The following is a 23,330-nucleotide window of genomic DNA, read 5'->3' as shown; positions in this document are numbered from 1 at the left end:
TCCTTTTGATTTGTTTGATTGATGAATCAGAACACCTGGTCTTATAAGCAAGTCTTAGAGGACAACCCAAACAACACTTAGTAGTTTGTTTTAAATTCAGAGTTAAAAAGAGATCACGAGGGGCTGGGGATTTAGCTCAGCAGGCATAAGCGCCTGCCTTGCAAGCAGGCAGTCGTGAGTTCCATCCCTGGTACCGATAAAAACGAAAAAGACAAAAAAAAAAAAAAAAAAGAGATCACAAAGCACAGCCTGGTGCCACATGCCTGTAATCTCAGCACAGAACTCAACGAGCTGAAGCAGGGAGATTGCTGTGAGTTCAAGGCAGACCTGAAATACATAGCCCCTGTATCAAAATACAAACACCAACACCACAAATAGATTATGAAAATATTTTCTGTATAATTACACAGTTAAATATTCATTATAAATTTAGGTTAGTTTGCATTTTTCTAGGTGACTTTGAAATGTCCATTTTGTTATAGTAATTAACTTTGATAAGCTAACGAGGGGGTACACACCTGTAATCCCAGTACTCAGGAGGCTGAGGCAGGAGGATTGCTGCAAGTTTGAGGCTACCCTAGGCTACATAGTAAGTTCAAGACCAGCCTGAACTATATCATCAGTGTCTCAAAAAACAAAAGTAGGGCTGTGGATTTAGCTCAGTGATATATGTGCCTGCCTTGCAAGTGTGAGGCCCTGAGTTCAATACCTGGTACCAAAAAAAAAAGCAAACAAAACAAACAGCAACAACGTCCGACAGACGTTTTTGAGATAAGCTCTGCTGAGTAGCTCACACCAGCCTGAACTCGCCTTTCCAATAGGATTTTTCTTTCAATTGTAAACACAGCTGCTCTTGCTCAGGATTGCACATGAAGACGTTGCAGCCAGCTGCCCATGAAACAGGGTAGCAAGTAGCTGGCTGCTGCCCCAGCTCGCGTGGCAGAAGGAATAGCTACGGGATACGGGAGGGAAACGGTCTGTGGCCCTGATTCTCCTAATGCAAATGTCAGCAGAAGAGTTCTGTAAATGCAAAATGTGGCTTGTGTCTTCACAGTGTTTCTCTGCGCTCTTCTGGGAACCAATCTGAAGCGATTGAGCAACACTGGCTTAGGCAACCACAGACCCTGTTACTCATCTGGGAAGCAGCATGGCTATGTGGAGAATGAAGCCGCCTTGGCTCTCCTGGAGGGGTGGCCGGGCAGGTCCACGGGGTCAGGCCAGGTGGCCCTGGGGTGGTCTTGGACCCTGGTCTCCCCCAACTCTATGTGGGAGGCTCCTGTCCAGCTTTTCACAAGGTTCTGTCTTCGCAAACAGCACAAAGTAAGATAATTAGAAATAAATTATAATCAGAGAAAAATCTTGATTTTAATATTGGACAATATAGAAGGATTGATATTTAATATTAAAGGGCCCCCCCACACACACTGTGAGAAGTAAGGTGGCTATGGGACCACATCAGGTACAGCAGCACACACCTGCAATTCCAGCACTCAGGAGGCTAAGGCAAGGAAGATGGAGAGTTTGAGGCCATCCTGGGAGACATGTGAGACTGTCTCAAAAAAAAAGGAAAAGGAAGAAGGAGAAAGAGGATGCAGAAGAAGAAAACGTGAAGAAAAATGTTAAGCTGTTCAGGGATGGGTGTGTGGCTCAGCAGAGGGGCGCTTGCCTAACATGAGTAGGAACTGGGTTTGATCTGTGCCACAGACAGGAAAGTGGTTAAGATGGTGAATTACAATTCATGTTTCTATTTTATGGAAATCTAGAAAATTAAAATGTATAAAGAGGACTGCTGGAACCTATTCAATAAAAGCTTTGAAAGTACAGGACATGAAGCATTTTTGTTTATCCAAGTACTTATAACTGTTCTTTGCTTTTGTTTTACAATACTGATGCTGAACCCAGGGCCTTCCCACTGACCTACAAACCTGGCCCTTTTTTAACTTTTTAATATGAGACAACTGTTAATTTGCTTAGACTGGGTTAGAATTTATGATCCTCCTGCCTCAGCCTCATAGAATGCTGGGGTTGCATTGCTGTGCCAGTTAAAACTCTCTTAAAAATAGGATTCCACCTCTCTTGGCAGCCCACTTGGGACCCTATCTCTCTCTCAGACAGACACTTTCTTTCTCTCAATAAATATTTCTGCTTAAAAAAAAAATTCCACTTCTCTGCAAATCTGACTTCCAATCATACAAGTGCTGTGAAAACCATGGAGGACAGAGGGAGCAAACATTGTTTAATTGTTGAAACAGCTTTTACAAAGTCCTACTTCTCTGCAGGAGAAAAGTTTTAGGGATAAGAAATTGGGGAAGTTTTCCCTTCTAAATTCACATTTCCTTCCTGGTCACCAAAATGCTTGAAGGTTTTCTGCATATGCAGCAAGCAATTCACCAGCAGATGCAGGCAGGCGCTGTCTAACATTAGCTCCGTCTGACACCTGGTGTCAGCGTCCCGTCACAGCCTGAGCCCCCGATGCAGGTACCAGGTGCATGTAGTTAGTTGTCAGCCACACTTTGACCTGGGTATAGAGGGCACCTTCATCTCTCTCCTTGGACTACAGTGAATCTGCTAGGTTGCCTCCTAGCATGCCAGAAAACAGGTAGGTTTACCATTTATGTATCAGTAAAGGGCATTCTCAAAAGCATATCAACAAAGGCAAGCTGAAGCATCCAGGTGGACAGCAGGTGTGCAGCTGGGTGCGCCACGGCACAGGTGCCCAGGTGGTCACAATCCAGAAGTGCCCCAAAGCCTGCAGGATTTCTATGGATGCCCCACCATGCTGGCGTGATTATTTGTCTTCAACTCCTTTGCCCTCACTCAGGATGGGGGTCGGAAGGGGCTGAAAGTCCCAAACTTCCAACCGCAGTTCCATTTTCCTGGAGTCCAGTCCTCAAGCAGGCGCTCACCAGAAGTCCCTTCACAGGAGCCAAAGGTGCCCCATCACCAAGGAAATCCCAAGGGACTTAGCAGTTCTGGGGCAGGAACAGGGGTCAAAGACCAGATATTTAAACAAAAAATTCCTCTGGCACTCCTGCCTATGAAGGAGAAAAGCTAGGGCAGTGCAGACACAGACATTCCCTGTTCTGTGACAGACTAGAGGCAGGGTGCAAGGGTTATCACTGATGAAACAGTTACAGACAGGGATGGAATCATCCTGGAGATGGATGGTGGCAGTCACTACATAATATTGTGAATTGGTGAAATACTCAATGCCCCTGAGCTACACAGTTACAAGTGGTTAAAATGGTAAATTTTACTATATATATATTTTTTGACATAATACAAAAATAGTTGAAACAGTGCAAGTTCATCTTTAAAACAGAGTTAGCACCTAGCAAAGGTGGTATTAATAACTCTGCTGGAAGCTCTTCGAGTCTGCAGAACCAAAATCTTCAAAGAAAAATGGAACAAGAGATTTTTCTAGCTGACCTACAGAAATGGATGCTGTTATAAATTTTTGTATTTCACACTTTAAACGTACAAAGCTGGGTGCACATCTGTAATTCCAGCACTTGGGAGGCTGAGGCAGGAGGAGAGTTGCAAGTTTGATGCTGCAACCCATGTGGTCTTCAGGTTCTTGGGGTGAAGGACTATGAGTGGATGAGAAAATAAAGAAGAGGTAAGAGCTGGGGTCAGGCCCACCAATAGGCCAAACAGGAAGCCTTTCCGGTAAGCCGCACAGCCCACGCAGGGCCCAGGAGGAGAGAAGTCAGACAGTGACTCCCATGAGCCGAGGGCTGAGAATCACCAACTCCATAAGCAGCCGGCCGGTTTGGGGACAGGCTGAGTTGATAGCAACCGATGTACAAAAGGCAACTGAACGCTTGTGTTGTTTGACTAATTTTGCAGGCCTGGGCTGGCGGTCTGGGCATCCATTGGGAGGACGATGGTATGCAGTGTAGCAGATATGAAGATTTCCTTCTGTGTCGTTTTTGAAATCCAATATTGTTCTGTTTTGTTCTGATTGTTTTTTGCTTTATTCAAAGTTCTGTTTTGATTGGTTTTATTCTATTTTGTTTGGTTTGATTTTGCTACATCTGATGGAATGGACAACTGTTGTGAAGACAACAAGAGATACTATGGTGGCCATTGTTTCCTAGTATTCTGCTTTGAAGTTCTGCACCAATTTCACTGCTTTGTTTTGATTAGGTTTATTGTTTTGATGTTTTGTTTTGTTGGGTTTTATTATCTTTAAAATTTAAAAAAAAGCTGAGGTCAGGTGGAGCCCTTACTCTCCTGAGGAGAGAAAGAACTGCGCGACCACTGTAGCACGTTTGTTTATACTCTCGAAATCATGGTATTAATTTCAACCCCCGGGCCTAGCAACTTGTTTGCTTGGCTGGCCTGGGCCCCTTGCCTTCTTGGAGCTGAACAGCTTATTTATGTGACTTGTTTTGTGCTGTGTTTTCCGGGCTGGCCTTGCTTTAGCCCCTCCTGTGTGATCAATCTCCAGCTTCAATGGCTCCCCACAGTTAGAGGCCAGCATGGGTTACATAGTGAGCACAAGGCCAGCCTGAACTACATAGGGAGACCTTATTTTTTAAAAAAAATACTGTACATTCAATATATTTAATTTCACAGTTATGAGGTTCTTTGTAGTTTTTCAGAACAAGATATAGTCTCTATTCTTGAAGATTTATAATCTAGCCAAGGAGAAAACATATATGCATATAAAACAATCCCCAAATAAATGAAACAATCAGTGAAGCATATCTTCCTACTTTTCTATCCTTTCATGATCTGAACCTACTCTACTTTTTTAGCCCTGCCTAGAGATAGTTGTTCTGTAGTTAGACAGATTTACTAAGTTTCTACCACATTGATTATAAATAAGGGGATTTTTCTTTCCAAAAGCCAAAAATTGTATCTAAAGACCAAAGGCTGCTTTCCAAGCACTAAAGTGTAAACAGAGTGTCAGTCAACAATCAGGTTCATTGCATCCAGAGACAGCCTGGGGTAGATATAGCGGGTACTCTCCGGGGATCTTCCACGGGGAGTCTCAGGTGAACACCTAAACTGTGCTGTCCCCATAACAGCCAAGAGCCTTGTGAGAGCCTCAGACAAAACATAAGGAAGTTCTCAGGGGTGGGGGCAGGCCCTTGTTTCAATTCCTTGTACCACAAAGCAACAACAAGTTTAGAACTAGTGTAAGAGAGATAATACAGCCTCAGTTTCCTTATTAACAACTACACCACAGTTACGGCTAGATAGCTTGGTATTTCTCAGCTCGGCAACTAGATCTACCAAGATTCTGACCCAACTCTTTGATCTACAGGTTACTTGGGCTTTCTGCACGTCAAGGTTCTTTCTGTTCTATTAAAAGGGGTTAATAATGTGGTGGTTTTGAGGATTGAATGAAATACTGCACAAGGTTTGAGCAATAATCACATGCAATAGGTACACATAATATGCTGATTTATACACTTCAGTCTTGCCACTCCTGCAGGCTTTGTGCTTTGCTTGCCTTGTTTTTAGCTTTTCTCTCCCTTTGTTGGCTGCATACATTGGCGGCATATTTATTTGGCTGAATATTTCATTAAACATTTTTGGGGTAACTATCCTACTGTAGAAGTATCAATAATTTTAGACAAAATTCACCCAGAAGCACTGCATCGAGACTCTCGTTTTTAACAGTAGACTGTATACTAATTAGGAGTTTAAAAATGTATACACCCATATGTGGAGAACATTAGATCACAAAAGGAGATACTAAACTCTTGTTTTGTCATGTGCTGTTTTTCTTCTTGAACGTAACAGAATGTCAGCTCCATCAGACAATAAATCTAGTGATTCTGCTCACTGTGACAACTCCAGCACCTGGGTTGTATGGCTCGTAGCAGACTCTGAAAAGACAAGCAGCTATGCTCAAGAAACAGGGAGAGGGGTGACTTCCGTGAATATCCGGAACACTCTTCCAAAGGAGGGTGCAGCAGTTTCCCCAGGCAGCTCTGTCTTGGAAATCTGTTTCCCGGGTGTCTCTCTTCTCAAATATATGTATTTAAAAAACTTTAAAAGCTGCTTTTCAAAGAGGCACCAAGAATATTGTAGTCTGCATTAAAGAACTCAATTGATGCGAAGCAACAGCTTTTAAGAGTTTGACAGTTTTGCCTCCATTTTTCAATAAAAGAAAGCAAGCCCTGCGGACAAAGCTGAAGTGGTCATGTTTCTCCCCTCTGTCCATTTTCTCTCTTCCGTTCTACACAGGCAGCAGCTGTCATGAATCCGGTTGTGTGCTCTTGCAGTGCACATCTGTAATACATGAAGCACGGGCCCAGCATAGGTTCCTTGGGATTATATTTATAAATATGGTATCAGTGTGAATATATATAGTTCAACTTGCTTTTTTCCATTCTGCATTGGTATTGAATTCTGTCTGCAGTCACTTATCCTGTGACAAGTCCTAAGCTAGTCTACTCAGTTGGCTATCTTTTTTTTCTCCAATTTTGTTACAGTGCTTATTCTGTCATCGGAATATCAGCTTTTATTTTACTCCTCCTGTAATCTTGGGTATTTGGGTTGTTTTCTGTATTTTCCTTGTGTAAATGATGTAACAATAGTCAATGTAGGGGCTGGGGATTTAGCTCAGCGGCATAAGTGCCTGCTTTGTCGTGAGTTCGATCCCCGGTACCGATAAAAAGGAAAAAGACAAAAAAAAAAAAAAAAAGTCAATGTAACTGCAAAATTTTTATTATTTTAGTGACAGAGTTCAAAGTTCATTTAACTTTTGTCTCTGAGACAAAATACCTGAGAAAATCAATGTGAAAGGAGGGAAGATTTATTTTGGCTCTAGGCTTCAGTTCATGAAAACAACCTCTGTTGTTTTGGGGCTGCAGAAGTCAGAACCCCATGGTTGGAGCGCAGGGCTGCCAGGAAGCTAAAAGAGAAGAAGCCGGGGGCCAGGGTCCCCACGTCCTCTTCAGGGGGCACCCATTGAGCTGACTTCCTCCCACCAGGCCACACTCTCTCAAAACTCCACCTCTCCCGACGGGGCCACAGGCTGGGAACCATGCCTTTTATACATGGGCTGTTCGGGATGTTGAAGTCCAACCCTAGCCCCATCGAATCCCTTTTTCTTTGCAGTATTCATTTGACCACTTTTTTAAACGTATGTTTATACGCTTGAAGGCAGACAGAACAGGACCTTTCATTTACACCGAGAAGGTCTGGCAGCTGCCCCCGACTTAGGGGCTGCAGTGAAGAAAGCAGAGTTGGTGTGAAGTACCCAGGTGGAGGCGCCTGGGGCTCAGGGCTGCACCGCCGTGCAGCGCACGTAGGATGCCAATAAACAATGCAGGGAACTTCAGACTGCGCGACCACGGTTTGGTTACCACAGTTCATCGACAGAGAAATCATGATAAGTCTGGGGTTCCCTGGAAAAGCCAAGGCTGGACGGGGTAGGGCGAGGGCAGAGGCCTGGACAGAGACTGAGCACTCCTGAGGCAGCTCAGATCGTCCTCACCGCTGGGGTGCAGCTCCGCCGCGGACTGGCTGGAAGGGCGGGCGATGCCCGGCACGATGAGCCTCGGGTTCAATCCCAGCACCAAAGGAAAACAGAAAACAAAAAACCCAGCCGGGGCAAAGTGACCTTCATTACTGTTTCCCGTGATTAAAATTTAGACCGTCGCAGGTTTATTCACTGAAGAGGAAATGCATTATCCTGTCACCCGCCACGGAGCGTGGGCGGTCGGCGGGGGGAGGCTCTAGGAGCCGAGCCTGATGCGGATTGGGACCCGCTGTTGTCCCGCTGAGGTGCGCGCACGCGCCGCCTGGGGCGAGGGGAGCAGCGCTGTCCGGGCCTACGCACTGCAGGACGCTTCTCATAAACCAGAACCTCCAGGGGGACCTGCGGCGATCTCCGTATCCATGGGGCTCCGGGCCGGGCCTTTGTGCGGAGCTACATCCCCTGCCGTGTTTGAGACAGTCTTGGACACACGTCCCAGGCTGGGTCTGAATACGCGATGGTCCTGCCTCGGCCTCCAGGGGGCCGGGATGCTAGGCCCGAGCCGTCCCGGGACGACCTTTACAGGCTCGCGTTCGGGACCGGAGTCCACGTCCGGCGCGGCCTGCGCCCACAGCCGCCTCGTGGGGCCCTAGCCTCCCGGCCCCGACCCGCGGCGCCCACTCCACGGCGGGGCGGCGCCACGCGCGGGCAGGTGGCGCGGCGGGCAGGAAGCGCGGCGGGGCGGGCGCGGCGCGGCGGCTGGAATGCGGCGGGCGTGACGCGCGGTCACGTGACGCCCGTGGAATGCCAACAATGTAGCGAATGTCCCACTTGGGCCGCGCCGGCAGCCGCGCGAGCACCGGGAAGATGGAGCCGTCGCCGCGCGCGCGTCCCGCGGCGCCCCCGAGCCCGCGCAGCCCGCAGCAGCTCCTGCCATCGGCGCCCCGCCCGGCGCGCGAGGCCGCGGAGCGGCGGGCCCGGGCGCCCCCGCGGGAGTAGAGCGGCCGGAGGTGAGCGGCCGGCGGAAGTCTGCGGCCCGGCCGGGCCGGGCCGGGCTCGGACTCTGGCTCGGGCGGGGCAGGGGCGGGCGTGGTGCTCGGCCCGGCCGGGCCGCACAGCTCTGCGCCCTGCTCGTCGTCGGTCCTCGTCCGTGCTCGTCGTCGTCCGGCCCGGGGCCCGGCCGGCCCGGCGGGGCTCGGCGGGCGTGGCGCGCTTTGTTGCCGGCGGGGCGGAGCGGGGCGCGGCGGGACCGGACGGGACGGGGCTGCGCGGAGCCCGCTGGGCGCCGGCGCGGCGGGACGCGGCCCGGGCGCTGCAGCTGGAACGCGCCGTCGGCGGCTCCCTGCTCGCAGGCTTCCCGGCGCTGCACGGGCCGGGCCGGGCCGGGCCGGGCCGGGCCGGGCCTTCCTCGGCGTCCTCCGCGGGGCGACCAGGGCCCCTCCGCCGCGCCGGTGCCGGCTGGGACGCGACCCGGGGAGGCTCGGGGCTTGGCGGGCGCCTCGGCCAAAGCGCTGCCCCGGAGACACCGCTGCCGGACTCCGGGCGGAGTGTGTGCGTTTCCGCTCGGCCCCGCCGCCCCGCGTCCTGGGCTGAAAAGTCCGCGTAGCGTGGACGCTGTAGCTGGCCGGGACGGGTTTGCCAGGCGGAAAAAGAAGACTGCACAGCCCAGCGGCTTTCTTCACAAAGTGCTCTGGAAGTATGTACGTTTTTAAAGGCAGCTTTGCCCCATCTATAAAGAAATTTGAGTGTGCCGAAATGTAAATCACCAGCTACGAGTGAGCACACAAGCTTGTGCCCCGCGCCGGCCCTTTGAAGCCGAGGGGCCTCGCCCGGCTCACGGAGGCCAATGCGTGGCTGCACGCGAGGAAACTCGCACCAGGTAGACCTGGCTCCGTCGTTTCCTATCTCGAGTGGCGGTCACCGCGTTTGAGTGCTAAATCGAACGACTGAGCTTTTCTTTAGCGACTGTTTCAATACAGTAGTAAGAAAAAACTTTCCTAAATAAGAATGCAGGAAGAAAGGCCGTTTAAAATAACTATAATTAACAAAACATAATATATTTCAAACTCGTAAAATTTTCTGATTATCCGTGTAGCGAGAACGTTGTTGAAGGAATCCACCGATGTCCTTTGTACATTGTTGAACGTGTAATGCACTTCAGAATGTCAAGCAATTTAAAAGGATATCTGAATAGAGGCTGTCACGCAGGATTATGAAGGCAAAGTACTGAAATCACAGGACCATAGAACCGTCAGGAATTCTTTTGATCTCTGTAGATCCAGTTTGAAAGTTTGATCAATGTAAACTGCAGCAGAGTTTCTTCCCTCAGCAAATCACAGCGTTGGTGGGAGGGACTTTCCTTTAGTGGGAGGGTAATGCTTTTACAGTAAGATGCTGTGTTGTCTGTAGCCAGCTCAGGGCTCCGCGAGGAAGTTGATAAATTCAACCTAAAAGTACAGAAAAGATTCCAAAGCTTGGGGGGTGAAATGGAAGAGAATGGTGTACCGTGCTGCTGTTGAATTTTTGTTAGTCCATGTTTGCAGTTCAGGATGGTTGCATTCACTGCAGGGAATCGGTGTGTGTACAGGACACGTCTCAGTTCTTTACTCCTTCACTCCCCTGGTGGTGTTTTGTGTTGGAAAAAAAGCAGACCAAGTTAACTTTTGAAAACTGCTTTTATATTTATGGAAGGGTTAGAATAACAGGAAAACTTTTTAAGCAGTGTTTTTTTACAGAGTGTTTAAGGTAGTAGCTGGCTTGAGGAAATACAGAAGGACTCAAGCTGTGCTGATTAGGGGTAAAATATCCTGCTCCTCAAATGCAGTCGATCAGGCCTGATCGAAGCTCTGTCTCTGAATCTCTGCTGCTGTTGAAGAGCCCGTTCTGTGCTTTCTTTCACAGCTGGAGTCTCCAGCTGCGAATCACTGGGCGGCAGGTGGTGCCCCTGCGCGATGGGCTCCTGGGCTGGAAGGCAGTGCTGCCTGGCTACTGAAGTCCCTCGCTGGCTGTCAGCGACCCTCGCAGTGCTCCTGTCATTTATTTGTTGTTTGAAATTCTGATAAAGTGATGTTGGCCATAAAGATAATTGGTGGTGATGTTAAAATCAGAATGTAAATTCGGCATTGCTTAATGTTTGCTATTCACTCTGCAAAGACTTGGTATTGGTTACTGTCTAGACCATGTCAACTTAGTTGTGATGAGTGGTTTTGTTTTGTTTTGTTTTGGGTACTGGAGATCAAACTCACAACCTCACACTTGCCTGGCAGGTGCTTATTGCCCCTGAGCTGAATCCCTGGCCCTGAGTGTATTTTTAAAAAGTTAATTAGCAAATTCTTTTAGTTTGTGTGCCAACATTAGGATTTTTTTTTCTGGAGGAAGGAAAAAATTTTCTATTTTGTAGTTAGTATTGGTTTGTATTTTTTTTTTTTTTTTTTTTTTTTTGTCTTTTTTGGACAGAGTTTGCAGTTCAGGCTGGCCTTGAGCTCACTTTGTAGCCTAGGCTGGTCTCGAACTCTCAAGGATCCTCCTGCCTCAGCCTCCCACATGCTGGAATTACAGGCATGAGCCACCATGCCTGGCTGTGGTTTGTATTTGTTAACACAGATATAACACAGATCTTGTGGACCCTGAGTTGGATGGTAGGGATTTTAAAGAGCACAAGCTGGATTTTGAATGGAGCCAGGTCTGTGTTTGGAATACTCAGCCTCCACCTTCAGGCAGTTATCTGAGGCTGAGTGCAAAGGGCGGAGCTGTCAATTACTGATTAACTCAGTCTTAGCTCGGAGTGCGCTCCTGGTTTTTACTAATGTCCCCAGATGGCACTTGTCCCTCCCCAGCGTCATTCACCTGTTCTTCTGTCTTGTCTGTGTCTGACCCTTCTCAAAGGAAGTTCCAGACTCCAAGAATAGGTTCACTCTGCCTCCATGGAGTCAGCCCTACAGCCTTTCCAGTTTGGGTGGAACCTTGCATTTTCTAGAAGGCTTTCTTCAAATAATCTCAGTGCCTCTCTGAAGAACTATGCTTCTGGGTATAAACAAGCATGTGCCCATTTTTCTGTCTTGGGATTTAAAAAAGATTTCTCTTTTTTAAAAATTAAGTTTAGGGGCTGGGGATTTAGCTCAGCGGCATAAGCACCTGCCTTGCAAGCAGGCGGTCGTGAGTTCGATCTCCGGTACCAATAAAAATGAAAAAGACAAAAATAAATAAATAAATAAAAATAAAAATTAAGTTTATGGGTACATTTTAGATCTACATAACAATCACATTCATCAGAGGATTTGTACTTGGACGTGATATATTTTGATTCTTTTTTCCCCTTCCTCTACTCTCCTTTCAGCCCCTCTTCCCCTCCCTATTTATAAAAGTTTAGGATCTATTTTTCCCGTTTTTCACATTTTTTTCTTTTCCCCTCCTCTTTTCTCCCTCCCTGGATACCCTTCCCATTTGAACATTTTCTTCCTAATTCACAATATGTACTACATGTGTTGATCCTTGTTTATACTTTTGGTTTCTCACACCAGAGAAACAGTCCCATATTTACGTTTCCGATTTATTTCACCTAAAAGTGTGATCTTAAGGTCCATCCATTTACCTAAGAAATGTCTCAAGTATATCCTATTTTATTGCTAAGTAGTACTTCATGGTATTAAAAAATTACATCTTTATCCATTCATCAGATGATGGGCATTTGGACTGTTTCCAAGATTTAGCTATTACAAGCTGTGTCACTATAAACGTAGGTAGGTCACAGTATTTCTGAGCTCTGTCCATAACAGTAATTCTTAGATGGCACAGATGCTTAGACTCCCTAGCTGGGGTGCATCCAGAACTTCGAGAGGTGGGTGCCAAGGATGCAGGGACATGTCAAGGACTGAGAATCCCCTGTTGGTGTGGCGGGGACGTTGGTGCTGTTCAGTTGCCTGCTGTCAGGACTGCTGCAAAGAACTAATAGTAAATTCATCTACAACCTGGTCATCCTGTTGAGATCTTGAGTACAAATTTCTGTGGGTCTGATAATTTTTACCACTGCAGATTACGTGAAGTGTTTAGTAGGGAAGATGAGGGACGTGGCCAGTGTGGTGGCAGTCTTTTCACACCTGGACTGTGAGCTGGCTTAGAGGAGAGGTTCTGTTTTACCAGGGTGCTAGCTGTAAGGCCCAGGGCAGTGCCGAGCCCATGGCTGCCCTGTAACGCTACCATGGATTGGACAGTGGAGTTGCTCAGTCTGCACAGGATTTCCCTAAGTTTCCAGAGAATGCAGCCACTGCTCTCCCCAGAGACCCTCAGTCTGCAGGGAGCCCTGGCCTGTGGCTTCCTGGCCTGGATGGTGCTGGAGTGGAAACATCCAAGTACGTTGTGCTTTATGATCCTGACATTTAGCATCTGGCTTGAGGCCTGACCCATCTGCCTGATTTAGTGTAAGCGTTGGTAGTTAATTATAGTAGGGATATGATTTAAATAATAACTAGAGTTTTGGGTCCAAGAAACACTGTTTTTTAAAATGCCAGCATATGTCATTAGCACAGGCCCAGGAGACATGGGTTTGGTTGGTTTGGTTCCACGGTTGGTGCTTGTTGTGTGTTTGGCAGCCTGTGTGGGTTTATGAAGCTCTAGGAGAAATGAGAATGATCGTGTTTTTCCAGGCCTGGCTTGAGATTTGGAATTGGATTTAATAGGACCAAATGAAGGGCTGCATAAAGTGTTGGCCTCACACTGTTTACACAAGCCACCTAAGGGACTAGATAGTGAACTCCAGGTTCAAGAAGAAAGTGTTTGTTTTGTGGGTTGTTACAGTTTTTTAAATTTCAGTGTCTTACAGTTTCTTTTAAAGTATGTTTCAGGTGATGCCAGAGACATTTCCAAACTTAGATTTACTTTGCTTCAAAGCCCCGTTTTTTAAAGTTCACACCTCTGAGGGGCATAGTTATGAAACTCTTGTGAGGGGAAGTCTGATGTGGTCTTGCCTCCAGCCGTGGTCTCTGACCTGTGAGTGTTCCACCTGTCTTCAAATGGAGCTTAAATGACAAGCTCCTGGCTGAGAAAATACTTTCACTCTCTGTGAACCTGAAGGGGAGTTTCGCTCTTTGCAGAGTGGCTGGTAAGCACACATTTGGTGGGTAGTGCTCAACCTGCAGGTACTGTGTTACAGATTCTCTTAACAAGTCCGGGACTAAGTGCTTCCACCAGATGGAGATAGAAAGGAGGTCAGAGCAGGGGTGGTGTTCTCTCCACAGGTGTGCTGAAAACGACCAAGGGGTATGTTTACAGGGCATCAGAGTTGTCCTCTCAACCTTTCTGCAGGTTTGAAAGTTCTTGTAAGAGAATGTCATGGGGAGAAAGGACCAAACAAAACAGCCAACTGCTGTGTTGGGCCTGGCCCTGTGGTACCTCTAGCTCTATGTAAACACAGGGTCTGGCGCACCAGTGCTGCTCTCGCCTGCCAGGGTGATCTTACAAGCGGCATGTCTGCATGACACCCGGGTGCTCCGTGGCCATCTCCCCGGGGTGCTTTAGTATCGTGTGGTGGGGAGCAGTAGCAGGTTGGGGTCATGAGCTGTGCCCGTGGAGTTCAGACCTCCCTGGGCCAGGACTTTGCCCTGTGTCAGTACTCTGTGTCTGAGCTTGGCCTTTTGTTTGTGTGGCAGTGTTTAGAAAAGAACCCAGTATCCAAATACGAGGTAACTAGATAGGAATAGATGACTTTTCCCCATCTTTAAACCTGAGGTAAATATACATACTATTTTAACCATTCATAAATGCATGGTCGGGTTACGGTAAACACATTCATGTCATCGGCCCCTTAAATAATAGCTGTGTTCCTTGGGCACCTGGTACCGTTCAGCTCCTTTCTGTCTCAGTGACAGAATCCTGGTGACTCCTATATTAAGTGGACTCCTCCAGTGTTGGGAATTTTATGATTGGTTTCACTTTGAATTGGTCCTCAGGGTCACCTGTGTGGCCAGGACAAGATGTCCTTTGGAGGGCTCAGGAGTTGCTGTAGTTACCTGCCCTGATAAAAACACATGGGAAGAACCCACATGCAGGACACACGTACAATGTGTGTTCTGCATGTGCGCCTGGTATCTCTGCTCCTGCTCCTCAGAGGCCTGCCCAGCTCCCTCTACCCATCGGGTGCCCTTTCCAGGTGCCTCGCCCAGCTGTGAGTATTGGCTGTGGCAGCTCTGTGCTGTCAGTGGGCTGGCCCTGCTGCACACAGCCCTCCTTTCCAAAGCCTCTGGGGCACAAGGTGTTGGAGGGTGACACTCACAGTGATGTGAGGAATGCCTTCATCTCATCTGACACGGCACTGGCCCCCCTAAGCTCCGTCTGTAGCTAAGCAGGGTGTATTCGGCAGGGAAAGCAAGGCCTTGGTGCAGCCTGTGAGGCCTCATACCCTGACAGCCTTAAAGGCAGTGTCAGCGCATGGCACGGTGCAGGGACGCAGCCTGATGTCCACTGAGAAGGAAGAATGGCCCATTACAGGAGATGCAGGCAGCAGAAGGGACCTCAGTGGTGAGCGACGGTCACAATTGGGCATCACAGGTACATGTGAGCACATGCATGTGGAATAAGGAGACAGAAAGCAGCGCCACGTCACTCCACACGGTGCAGAAGCGGGCCAGCCTGGCCCAGCATGTGAAGCCATGATCCTGGCTAACTGGCAGGTGGCCGCCTGCAGGAGGAACCAGGGCTCAAAGAGTTGGCGGTGATAGTGTTTGTTGGAGTGCTGTCTCTCCAGTGACTGTGTGTCAGCCTTGCGACTGTGTCCTTCAAACGTGTCTTTTAAATAGAAGGATCATCCCCATACCTGTACCTCCCCTTTTTAGGGCAGATTTAAGGGAGAGCTTTGAAGCCTGAGAACTCAGCAGGGCCCCCGTGAGCTGCTGCGGAGACTGGGCAGAAGCCCTATGGTCCTTGTCCTGGCTTTAATACCAGCCTTATAGTGGCTCTGTCTTTACCTCGGACTGCCTCGTCCTGTAGCCTGAGTAGCTCTCAAATGAACAGAAAGCAGCTTTCCATTCTTTGCAGGCTGCTGGGGTCCCTTCATGGAGACTGAGCCTGTGCAGCTTGCTCCCCTAGGAATGGTCTGGGAGGACACAGCTGCTGGCTTGCCTGGTGGCTCCACAGTGTGGCAAGCGGGCAGAGCTTTGACCCTAGATCTCTGGCATGGCGACTGGAGGCCCTGGAGCCCCGCACCTTGCTGGGCTGCTGCTTTACACTCTGACAGCCGATGTCTGCTTGGAGTGATAACTCACCCCTGCCTATGCGCCGTGCCCTCAGCTTCCGGACTCAGCTCCACAGGGCAGTTCCACGTGGAGCTCCTGCACCCCACACCTCTGTGGCCCACCAGAGAAGCCCCCGGCAGATCCTGAGTGTGGTTCCTGGAGGCAGCATACTCATCTGTTCTTTGTCTCTGCTTCCCTCCAGCTGGAATTCCCTTCTTCCCAGTGCGCAGACTCCGTACCTTTCCTGCAAAGCCATTCTTGACTTTCCTGCATTCTCTCCTCCTTTCCGGGAGTTTGTTTGAAGCACTTTTTGTGGTTGCACTTTTTTTCCCCCAAAGCTGTTTGTTTGCCTGTCTCACCTTCAGAGGTCATCACTGCAGACTTGCTGAAGGAGAGACACCTTTTTTCTTCCTCCTGTCAGTGCCTGGGGCTTAGGCGTTGGATGGAGGATTGTGAGGTTGGAAAGGTGCCGTGGGGTGGACCAGTGGGCAAGGACAACTTCCCACAAAGAGCAGGCTGACCCTCACTCTGGTGTTTGTTGTGAAGGTGGTATGGACTGGGTCGTCTTTGTTTTAGTTTCCAGAGAAAGGGAAGAAAATGGAATATAAGAAACCAGGTGCTTTGCGTACCCTCCTACCAGGAAGGGAAGGACTCTTGTGCTTTTCCCCAGACGTCTGAGTCCTCCTCTGACTGTCCATGCCTGCTCGGCAGGCCCTTAGGATCCCTCCATTTTTGTTGAAACATGAGCTTGCGGTTTTAGAAAGTTAGGTGTTTCAGAACAGATACTCAGACCACGAAGTCACTGGACGTGAGCCTGGTTGCACTCTGCCTGCCCTATTTTACATCAACTGGGCAGCGCTCTGGGCTCTGGGGTGGCCAGAGGGACCACAGAGTATCTGCCTTCCCCGGGTCCCAAGCCCTCAGCTCTGCAGCCTCATTGTAGTTGTTCCAATGACCTTAAAATGTTAGAATTCATGCGTTAAGTAGGATTTCATGCTGAATAAGTCCGGTTCTTACCTTGTGAATGAAATCTTCCCTCAGTTACACTGAGAAATTAGACGGTTAAGGCCTTGAAGACCGCTGCCCCCTTTAAGAAAGTAGGAAGTGTGTCGTCTCCGAGTGTTTCCGTTTGTTTATGGTCGTGCAGTAGAGTCACGTAACTCACTGAACGGTGCCGGGCAAGTAGTAAGTAGTAGCAAAACATTAATCTGCCTTACTTATTTTTCCCACACATGGAAACATTTGTGAAGCAGGGACTCATTTTAGTTATAAAGGTCCTTACTGGTGCTTAAACTCCAGACCCTTCAGCCTCTCCCCTCTTAAAAGGTGTGTTTTTAAAAACAGAAAACTTACTAAGTAAACCATATGTGGCAGCACCTGTCAGCACAGTACGCAGGGAGACTGAGGGAGGAGGAGGGTTGCAAGTTCAAGCCCAGCCTGAGAAGTTTGGAGACTCAGCCCCTAAGTAATACTGACTTAGAGGTGGAGGGGTTAGGAGCATACCTCAGCATAAACGTCCTGAGTTCAGTCCCCAGCCCTACCAGTGAATAAATAAATATCAATCAAAAATAAAAAGTTAATGAGAAAGAGAAGCAGAATCAAAGTGATTACCCCCTGGGTCTGTGCACTGAGTTCTGTACAGTGACAGGTGGTGGTAGAGGGCAGAAGACAGGAAGCTGGGTGTGCCACCCCGAGGCCTCGGCAGGGTCTGGGACCTCCTTGTTACCTGTGGCCATCCCTGCAGGCTGGCACATGTAGCTGTGTGAGCAACCACACGGTGACGGGGGGGGGGGGGGCGCGAGGCTTTCACTGGTTTAAGATACTCCTCGGCTGTGGTGGGGGCTGGCAGAGGTAGGGGAAGACACAGCTGCTCCCCCAGCAGCCCGGTGCCAGCAGACCTCTCTGGGAAAGAGCCTAGGGTGAAGCGTTGCTTCTGTCGCATGCCTATCACTTGTGCACGTCCTGAAGTTAGGTCACAGCTGCCTAACTGGAGGCCAGGGTGCTACAGGTCCCCTCCCAGTGCTTGGCAGGGGGTAGCAGTGTGTCTGTCTGCTGGGTAGGGCAGGAAAGGACTACTGGCCGCAGCTGGCTGCTGAGGGCAGTGTCAGGCCAGGCTGGATTTTGTCTTGTGAATGAAATAACCACAGAGTGCTCAATAACCACAGAATGCTCATGGAAGGGGGGGGGGGGCTGGGATGAGCCTGGAGTAGTGTGTCTGCCTCTCGCTCTGCACAGGAGCTCATTTCCATGCTAGTAGGGGTGGTCTGCGCTGCTCACATGTGTGAGACAGCCACCTGCTGTCCGTGGGGTCACACGCACTCCTGAGAGAAGTCGCCCATGTGCTTTTACCAGTCCCCTTTCATGTAGCTATCACTTTTCTGTTCTGTTCTTCCTGTTTATTTATTTGGGTTCAGTTTCTAACATTAAGGTCAAACATCAGGTCAAAATACTAAGTGACGCCTGATAGAAATCCAGAAAGTACTTAGCTCCAGCCCACAGTGCACTGCATGGAAAGTCCTTTCACACAGGACACCCTTGATGCAAGGCATGTTCTGTGATGTCTTTCAGGGAATTTGGGAGGCTTTTTGAAGAGAATTTCTAACAACAAGAGGGGGTCATGGCCAGCAGATGGGTAGAGAGGTTGGTAAAACCATGAGATGAGAAACAGCAGGATAGACCGTGAGCTGATTGGCTGTTAGGACAAACCAGAAATCCATGTAGAAAATTTAACCTAAATACTCAAGCTGTGGGATTTAAAATAAGTATGTACGTGTGTGTATTGGTGTGAAAAACTTGGAGTGTCCTGCTCCATCCCCCTAGATGAGCGGGCTAAAGAGACCAGAGCGTTCCCTCTGGCTATCAGGATGGTCTCCACCTGCAAAGACAGTTCTCAGCACCTCTGCAAAAGGGATGCCTGGGGCTGCGGTGTCTTTTTCTCAGCCAGGTTGGAATCCTCCACACAGTCCCTAGTGTGTGCAGTGTGCACAGTGAAGTCAGTTCCACACCCACAGTGGCACTGACAATGGCAGGAGCTGGGAGGGGCTTGGCCCTTGACCATGCTCGGAGTGTCCCTCTGAGTCTGGGTAGTTAGCAGCTCCCAGCACCTTGATTTTATATGTGACTTGTCTGGGAATGCAGCTGTGCCATGGGGGTTTTGTTTGTTTGTTTTTGGTAACCTGCTGCTGGCAGCCTTTGATGAATTCTAACATCACCTTGTCCCTAAAAACATAGCCAGCAAGGGCTGCAGCCACCTCCACTGGCATAAGGGACAGGAAGATGGCAAAGCTGATCTCATGACTAGTTTTCCTCGCAGACCCCACAGCAGCCCCTACAGGCACCAGGAAAAGAAATCACTCACTGCGATGGTGATCACAGGCAACAGGGTGCCAGCTTGGGGTCCCTACTCCCACTCGGGATAGGTTTGGCCACCATACCCGTGGTGCCCAGTCCCGTTACCAGCCTTGGGGTGGAATGCAGCAGGACACACAGCAACAGCTTGACCTGTTTCATTCTCACCCCACCCCCATGTTGCTGGCCCCCCAAGCATGAGCTTGCTGTCTCCTGTAGCAGAAAAAGAATTCTGTTTTGTTTTGTTTTGTTTTATTTTTTGGTCTGGGAATTGAAGTTAGGACCTCACACTTGCCAGGCAGGTGCTGCGTTATGCGCGGAGCCACATCCCCATCCTGGAAAAGGTCTGTTTTGCAAGAAAAGGCTCCTACTTAGGAGGGAGGCAGTGGGGGTTCAGAGAATGAGGCGCCACAGTGAGATATTTTAAACACTCTGTTGGCTGGCCACACTGCCCTTCTTGCCCTGACTTTCTGCGTATGTTTATGGGGATTTACTGGACTGTGGGCTGCGTGTTACAAGAAACATTGGGGGGGAGGCTGGGGATTTAGCTTAGTGGTATAAGCACCTGCCTTTAAGCAGGCAGTCATGAGTTCGATCCCTGGTACCGATGAAAAGGAAGAAGACAAAAAAAAAAAAAGAAAAGAAACATTGTAGGGCAGATGTCGTGCGTGTGCTCTGCCCAGAGCCAAATTGTGCTTTTGTCACTTCTAGGAGTTATGTGTTTTTTCTTTTCAGGTGAAGTATTTCTGAGATCACTGACCATTTCTGAAAAGTAGCATTAACATTGTTTGAAAACGACAAATGAACATTTTTCTCCCATTTATCTTCTTTTTCAGAGTGAAGATATTCAAAATGAAGTTGCTGGAAAATTTTAGTTCTTCATAGGAACTACAAAAATTGAAGGAAAGAACATTTTCCAAAGGAGATTGTTTTGAAAATATGTTTACACTAACTGATTCTGTACAGCTTTTAAAATAATAAAACACTTTGAGATTACATTTATGGTAAAAGGAAACTGGACTAACAATGAGGCCAAAGACTTTTCCTGCTACCACTTACTCTGGAAATAGCCGGCAGCGACTGCAGGAGATCCGTGAGGGGCTGAAGCAGCCCCCCAAGTCCTCCTCTCAGGGGCTGCCCATGGGACCACACAGCGAGGCTCCCCTGGATGCCAAGGTCCTGGGGAGCAAGGACGCCACCAGGCAGCAGCAGATGAGAGCCACCCCGAAGTTTGGACCTTACCAGAAAGCACTCCGGGAAATCAGATATTCCCTCTTGCCCTTTGCCAATGAGTCGGGCACTCCTGCCGTGGCCGAAGTGAACCGGCAGATGCTGCAGGAGTTGGTGAACGCGGGATGTGACCAGGTGGGTGCCGACTCTCTCTGTCCTCCGCCGGGACAGTTACAGTGGGCGGCCTGTGCGGGGACAGCAAGGCATCGGAGCTCTTGGGCCATACTCAAAGGCTTTGGATTGCTTGGTACTCACTGAAGTGTCTGCAGATTAACCCAGGGGCCTTTTATGTGTCATTAAATTCCAAGGGTCTTGGGCCATTTTTCCTTTTCAGGCAGGATCCGAAAGTGTCTGAATGTTCAGAAGTTGTGCCATGTGCACTTTCTGTTTTGTGTGTGTGTCCTGGGGATTGAAAGCAGACCTTTGCAGATTAAGAACACACCACTAGTTCTGCACTTCCGGCTCAGTTCTGAGAAAGCTGAGTGTGCTGTAATCTCAGCACTCTGGGAGCCTGAGGCAGGAGGATTACAAATTCCAGGTCAGCTTGGGTGACTTTGTGAGACCTTATCCCCAAAAAAAAAGGAGAAAAGAAGAGCTAGAAAAAATTGAGAAATCATCAAAATGTGATGGTACCCTTTGCCCTCTCAGTTGCTTAGGAAAGAAGAATGTGTTAGTAGAGGTTACACCAGTCATACATAAATACACAGCTTCACGCTGTGTTTTTGTGATCTCTTAGCAGTGTGCACACCTGAATAAAACTCATGTCGAAGGGTGGAACTTGTGTCCACAGGTGTGAAAATAGTTGGTAAGATACAACTAGCAAAATTGTAGTGAGTCTGTGAGAGGGCTTATGAAACTTAGTGTTTTATTTCCAACTGTCATCTTAAAAGCCACAGTTGCATGAAGCAGAAGTAAGCAAAATATTTTTGCTGCCTTGGAAAAGATGTCGTGCTCAAATCACACCAGGATTGATCACTTCAGCGCTTTTATTAGGCATAACCTAATTACCTGCCCCAGGCATTACAGTCATGGAAAAAGGGTAGCGGTGTCATCTCACCATCTTGTGTTTTCAAAGGCAGTCTCATTTCTCTAGTAGTTTATTATCATAGACCTGACCGAGACAATTAGCCAGGCATAATGGGACGCACCTGTAATTCTAGCACTTGGCTGCAGAGGCAGGAGGATTGCTGGAAGTGCAAAACCAGCCTGGGCTGCGTAGTTCTGGGCCAGGCTGAACTGCACAGTGAGACCCTGTCTGAGGATGAGGGGTGCTGGGGGAGGGAGGAACAGAGAGGACAGTGTGGCGTGGAGGGTTTTAGTGCTGACAGAGAGGCACAGTCTTGCTCATTGGGAAGCCTGAACTTAAATATGATGCCAAGTACTGTCCCTAGACACACGGAATGGGGTGATTTTGGAGGTGGAGAGGGTGCAGTCCTGGGGAAACCCAGAGGAAGGCTGTAGAGCTGCTTTTAGGGTAACACAAAGCTTAAAATCTGTAAGTCAGTTGCAAACAAAAGAAGCAGTCAGAGCCTAGTGTTCATTGCAGTTTTTCATCTGTGAGAAAAAGAAGTGAGTCAAGCAAATAATCTACAGTGCAGTGGAATCTTACTAGGGTAAAATTAGTGGTAATTATAGTGCCAGAAACAGGCTGGTGCTGTTTCTTTTTTTTTTTTTTTTTTTTTTAATCTTTTTCCTTTTTATCGGTACCGGGGATCGAACTCACGACTGCCTGCTTGCAAGGCAGGCACTTATGCTGCTGAGCTAAATCCCCAGCCCGCTGGTACTTTTTCTAACACACGTACTGTACAGGAGTGTTAAGGGTCGGGATACCTGTAGAGGTCTGTCTGCAGTTAACTGCAGATTATTACCGCGGGAGCTTCATTTACCATGTCAGTGCTCCCCAAACTGAAGAAGTGAGCTCCCGCCCCAGCCCTCCGATGCAGACGGGTGCGCTGGCTTCAGGAATTTCAGACAGGAAAGTTGTTCTGTGAACCGCTTTGAGGGGGAAGAGAGGGCCCTTTCTTCAGGACATAGGTGCCTATCTGCTGGGCACAGCAGATCATTAGGGTGCTGGGTAGTAGGTGAAAAGAATTCTCCTGTTACTTTAGTGCAGTTTTGTTCTTTGTAATTCCAGTTTAAGGCTGTCTTTCATCAGCATTCATCAGAGTGGCTGTGTGCACACTGCTTTCCGTGGTCTCATGGATGCCAGGTTGTGGCAGTGCTTTCACGAGCAATACCTTATTTATTGGATACATTTTTCCATTTTACTTGGACTAAAAGTTATGGGAATATTTACTTGAGTGTTGGTAAAGGACTGTTTGGTACAGGGGCTGGCTTAGGCCTTTACGCTGAGCTGTTGCACCCAAATTTTTTGTTGTTTGTTTTTTGAGACAGGATCTTGTCAGATTGCTTTAACTGGACTCGGATTTGCAGTCTCCTACCTCAGCCTCTCAGAGTGCTAGAGTTACAGGTGTGTGCTCCCATGGCAGACTAACTTTTATTAAAGTCAAATTTATATTTTAAAAGTGCACAATTTATAAGCTTAGTGCCTGGTGAATGTTTACATGTTAAGTATACCCATGCCAATTAACATTTTAAACTGACAATTACTAGAAAAAAGTAAAAGACTTTAGGATGGATGTTTTCTGATAATGGTGTAATATATATGTCAAATGATGTATAATAATTAGTTCATAAAACTGTAGGAAAAAATGAGTGAAGAGTTAAGAAAATTCCTATAAGTAAGAATAAACTAGGTCAGGTGTTCCTAAGCAAGAGCTTTTTTTAGATGTACAGATTCAAGGAATTGCAAAGATAAGATGTTTCTCATCATGAGTACCATGTTTTGTAGCTGTGGACACATTTTATTGGCATAAATAAGCATTTCAATTGCCAGTTTACTCCTTTAGTATTAAGTTCTACTTTTTCTTTAATCTTTATGGTTTCAAGTGACCATATTTCCAGGTTTTCCTCTTCACATTTTAGAAAGCACTCATTGATTCACAGTCATGGTCACACGCGTGCCCTTTTTCTGTGCAGAAGCCTGTGGCTCAGGTTGTCTCGCTGGTCATCGAGGGTAAACCGGG

The 23,330-nt window shown here is 48.1% G+C and overlaps 1 protein-coding gene across 4 annotated transcripts in view; it reads left to right on the top strand.

Annotated features, from left to right (window-relative positions):
• Window positions 1-8,312: 8,312 nt before the first annotated feature.
• The window catches only part of Lats2 (large tumor suppressor kinase 2), a 66,576-nt gene continuing 51,558 nt past the window's right edge, over window positions 8,313-23,330 (top strand). For 3 of the 4 annotated variants that reach the window (XR_010041717.1, XM_063232495.1, XM_063232493.1), the window contains exons 1-2: window positions 8,313-8,451; window positions 19,851-20,379. Coding sequence is in view for 3 of the 4 variants with exons in the window: in XM_063232495.1 (XP_063088565.1) it covers window positions 20,041-20,379 (339 nt within the window). In the remaining variant the exon portion in view is untranslated. Of the gene's footprint in view, window positions 8,452-8,795; window positions 9,138-19,850; window positions 20,380-23,330 lie in introns of those variants that run through there. The other variant, XM_063232494.1, reaches the window with a different exon arrangement.

Source organism: Cavia porcellus, unplaced genomic scaffold (genome assembly GCF_034190915.1).
Source record: "Cavia porcellus strain 051 isolate PalLab524CR breed Dunkin Hartley unplaced genomic scaffold, mCavPor4.1 scaffold_21, whole genome shotgun sequence".
NCBI lineage: Eukaryota > Metazoa > Chordata > Mammalia > Rodentia > Caviidae > Cavia > Cavia porcellus.
Note: the sequence above shows the minus strand (reverse complement) of the source record. Positions and strands in the feature narration are given on the sequence as shown.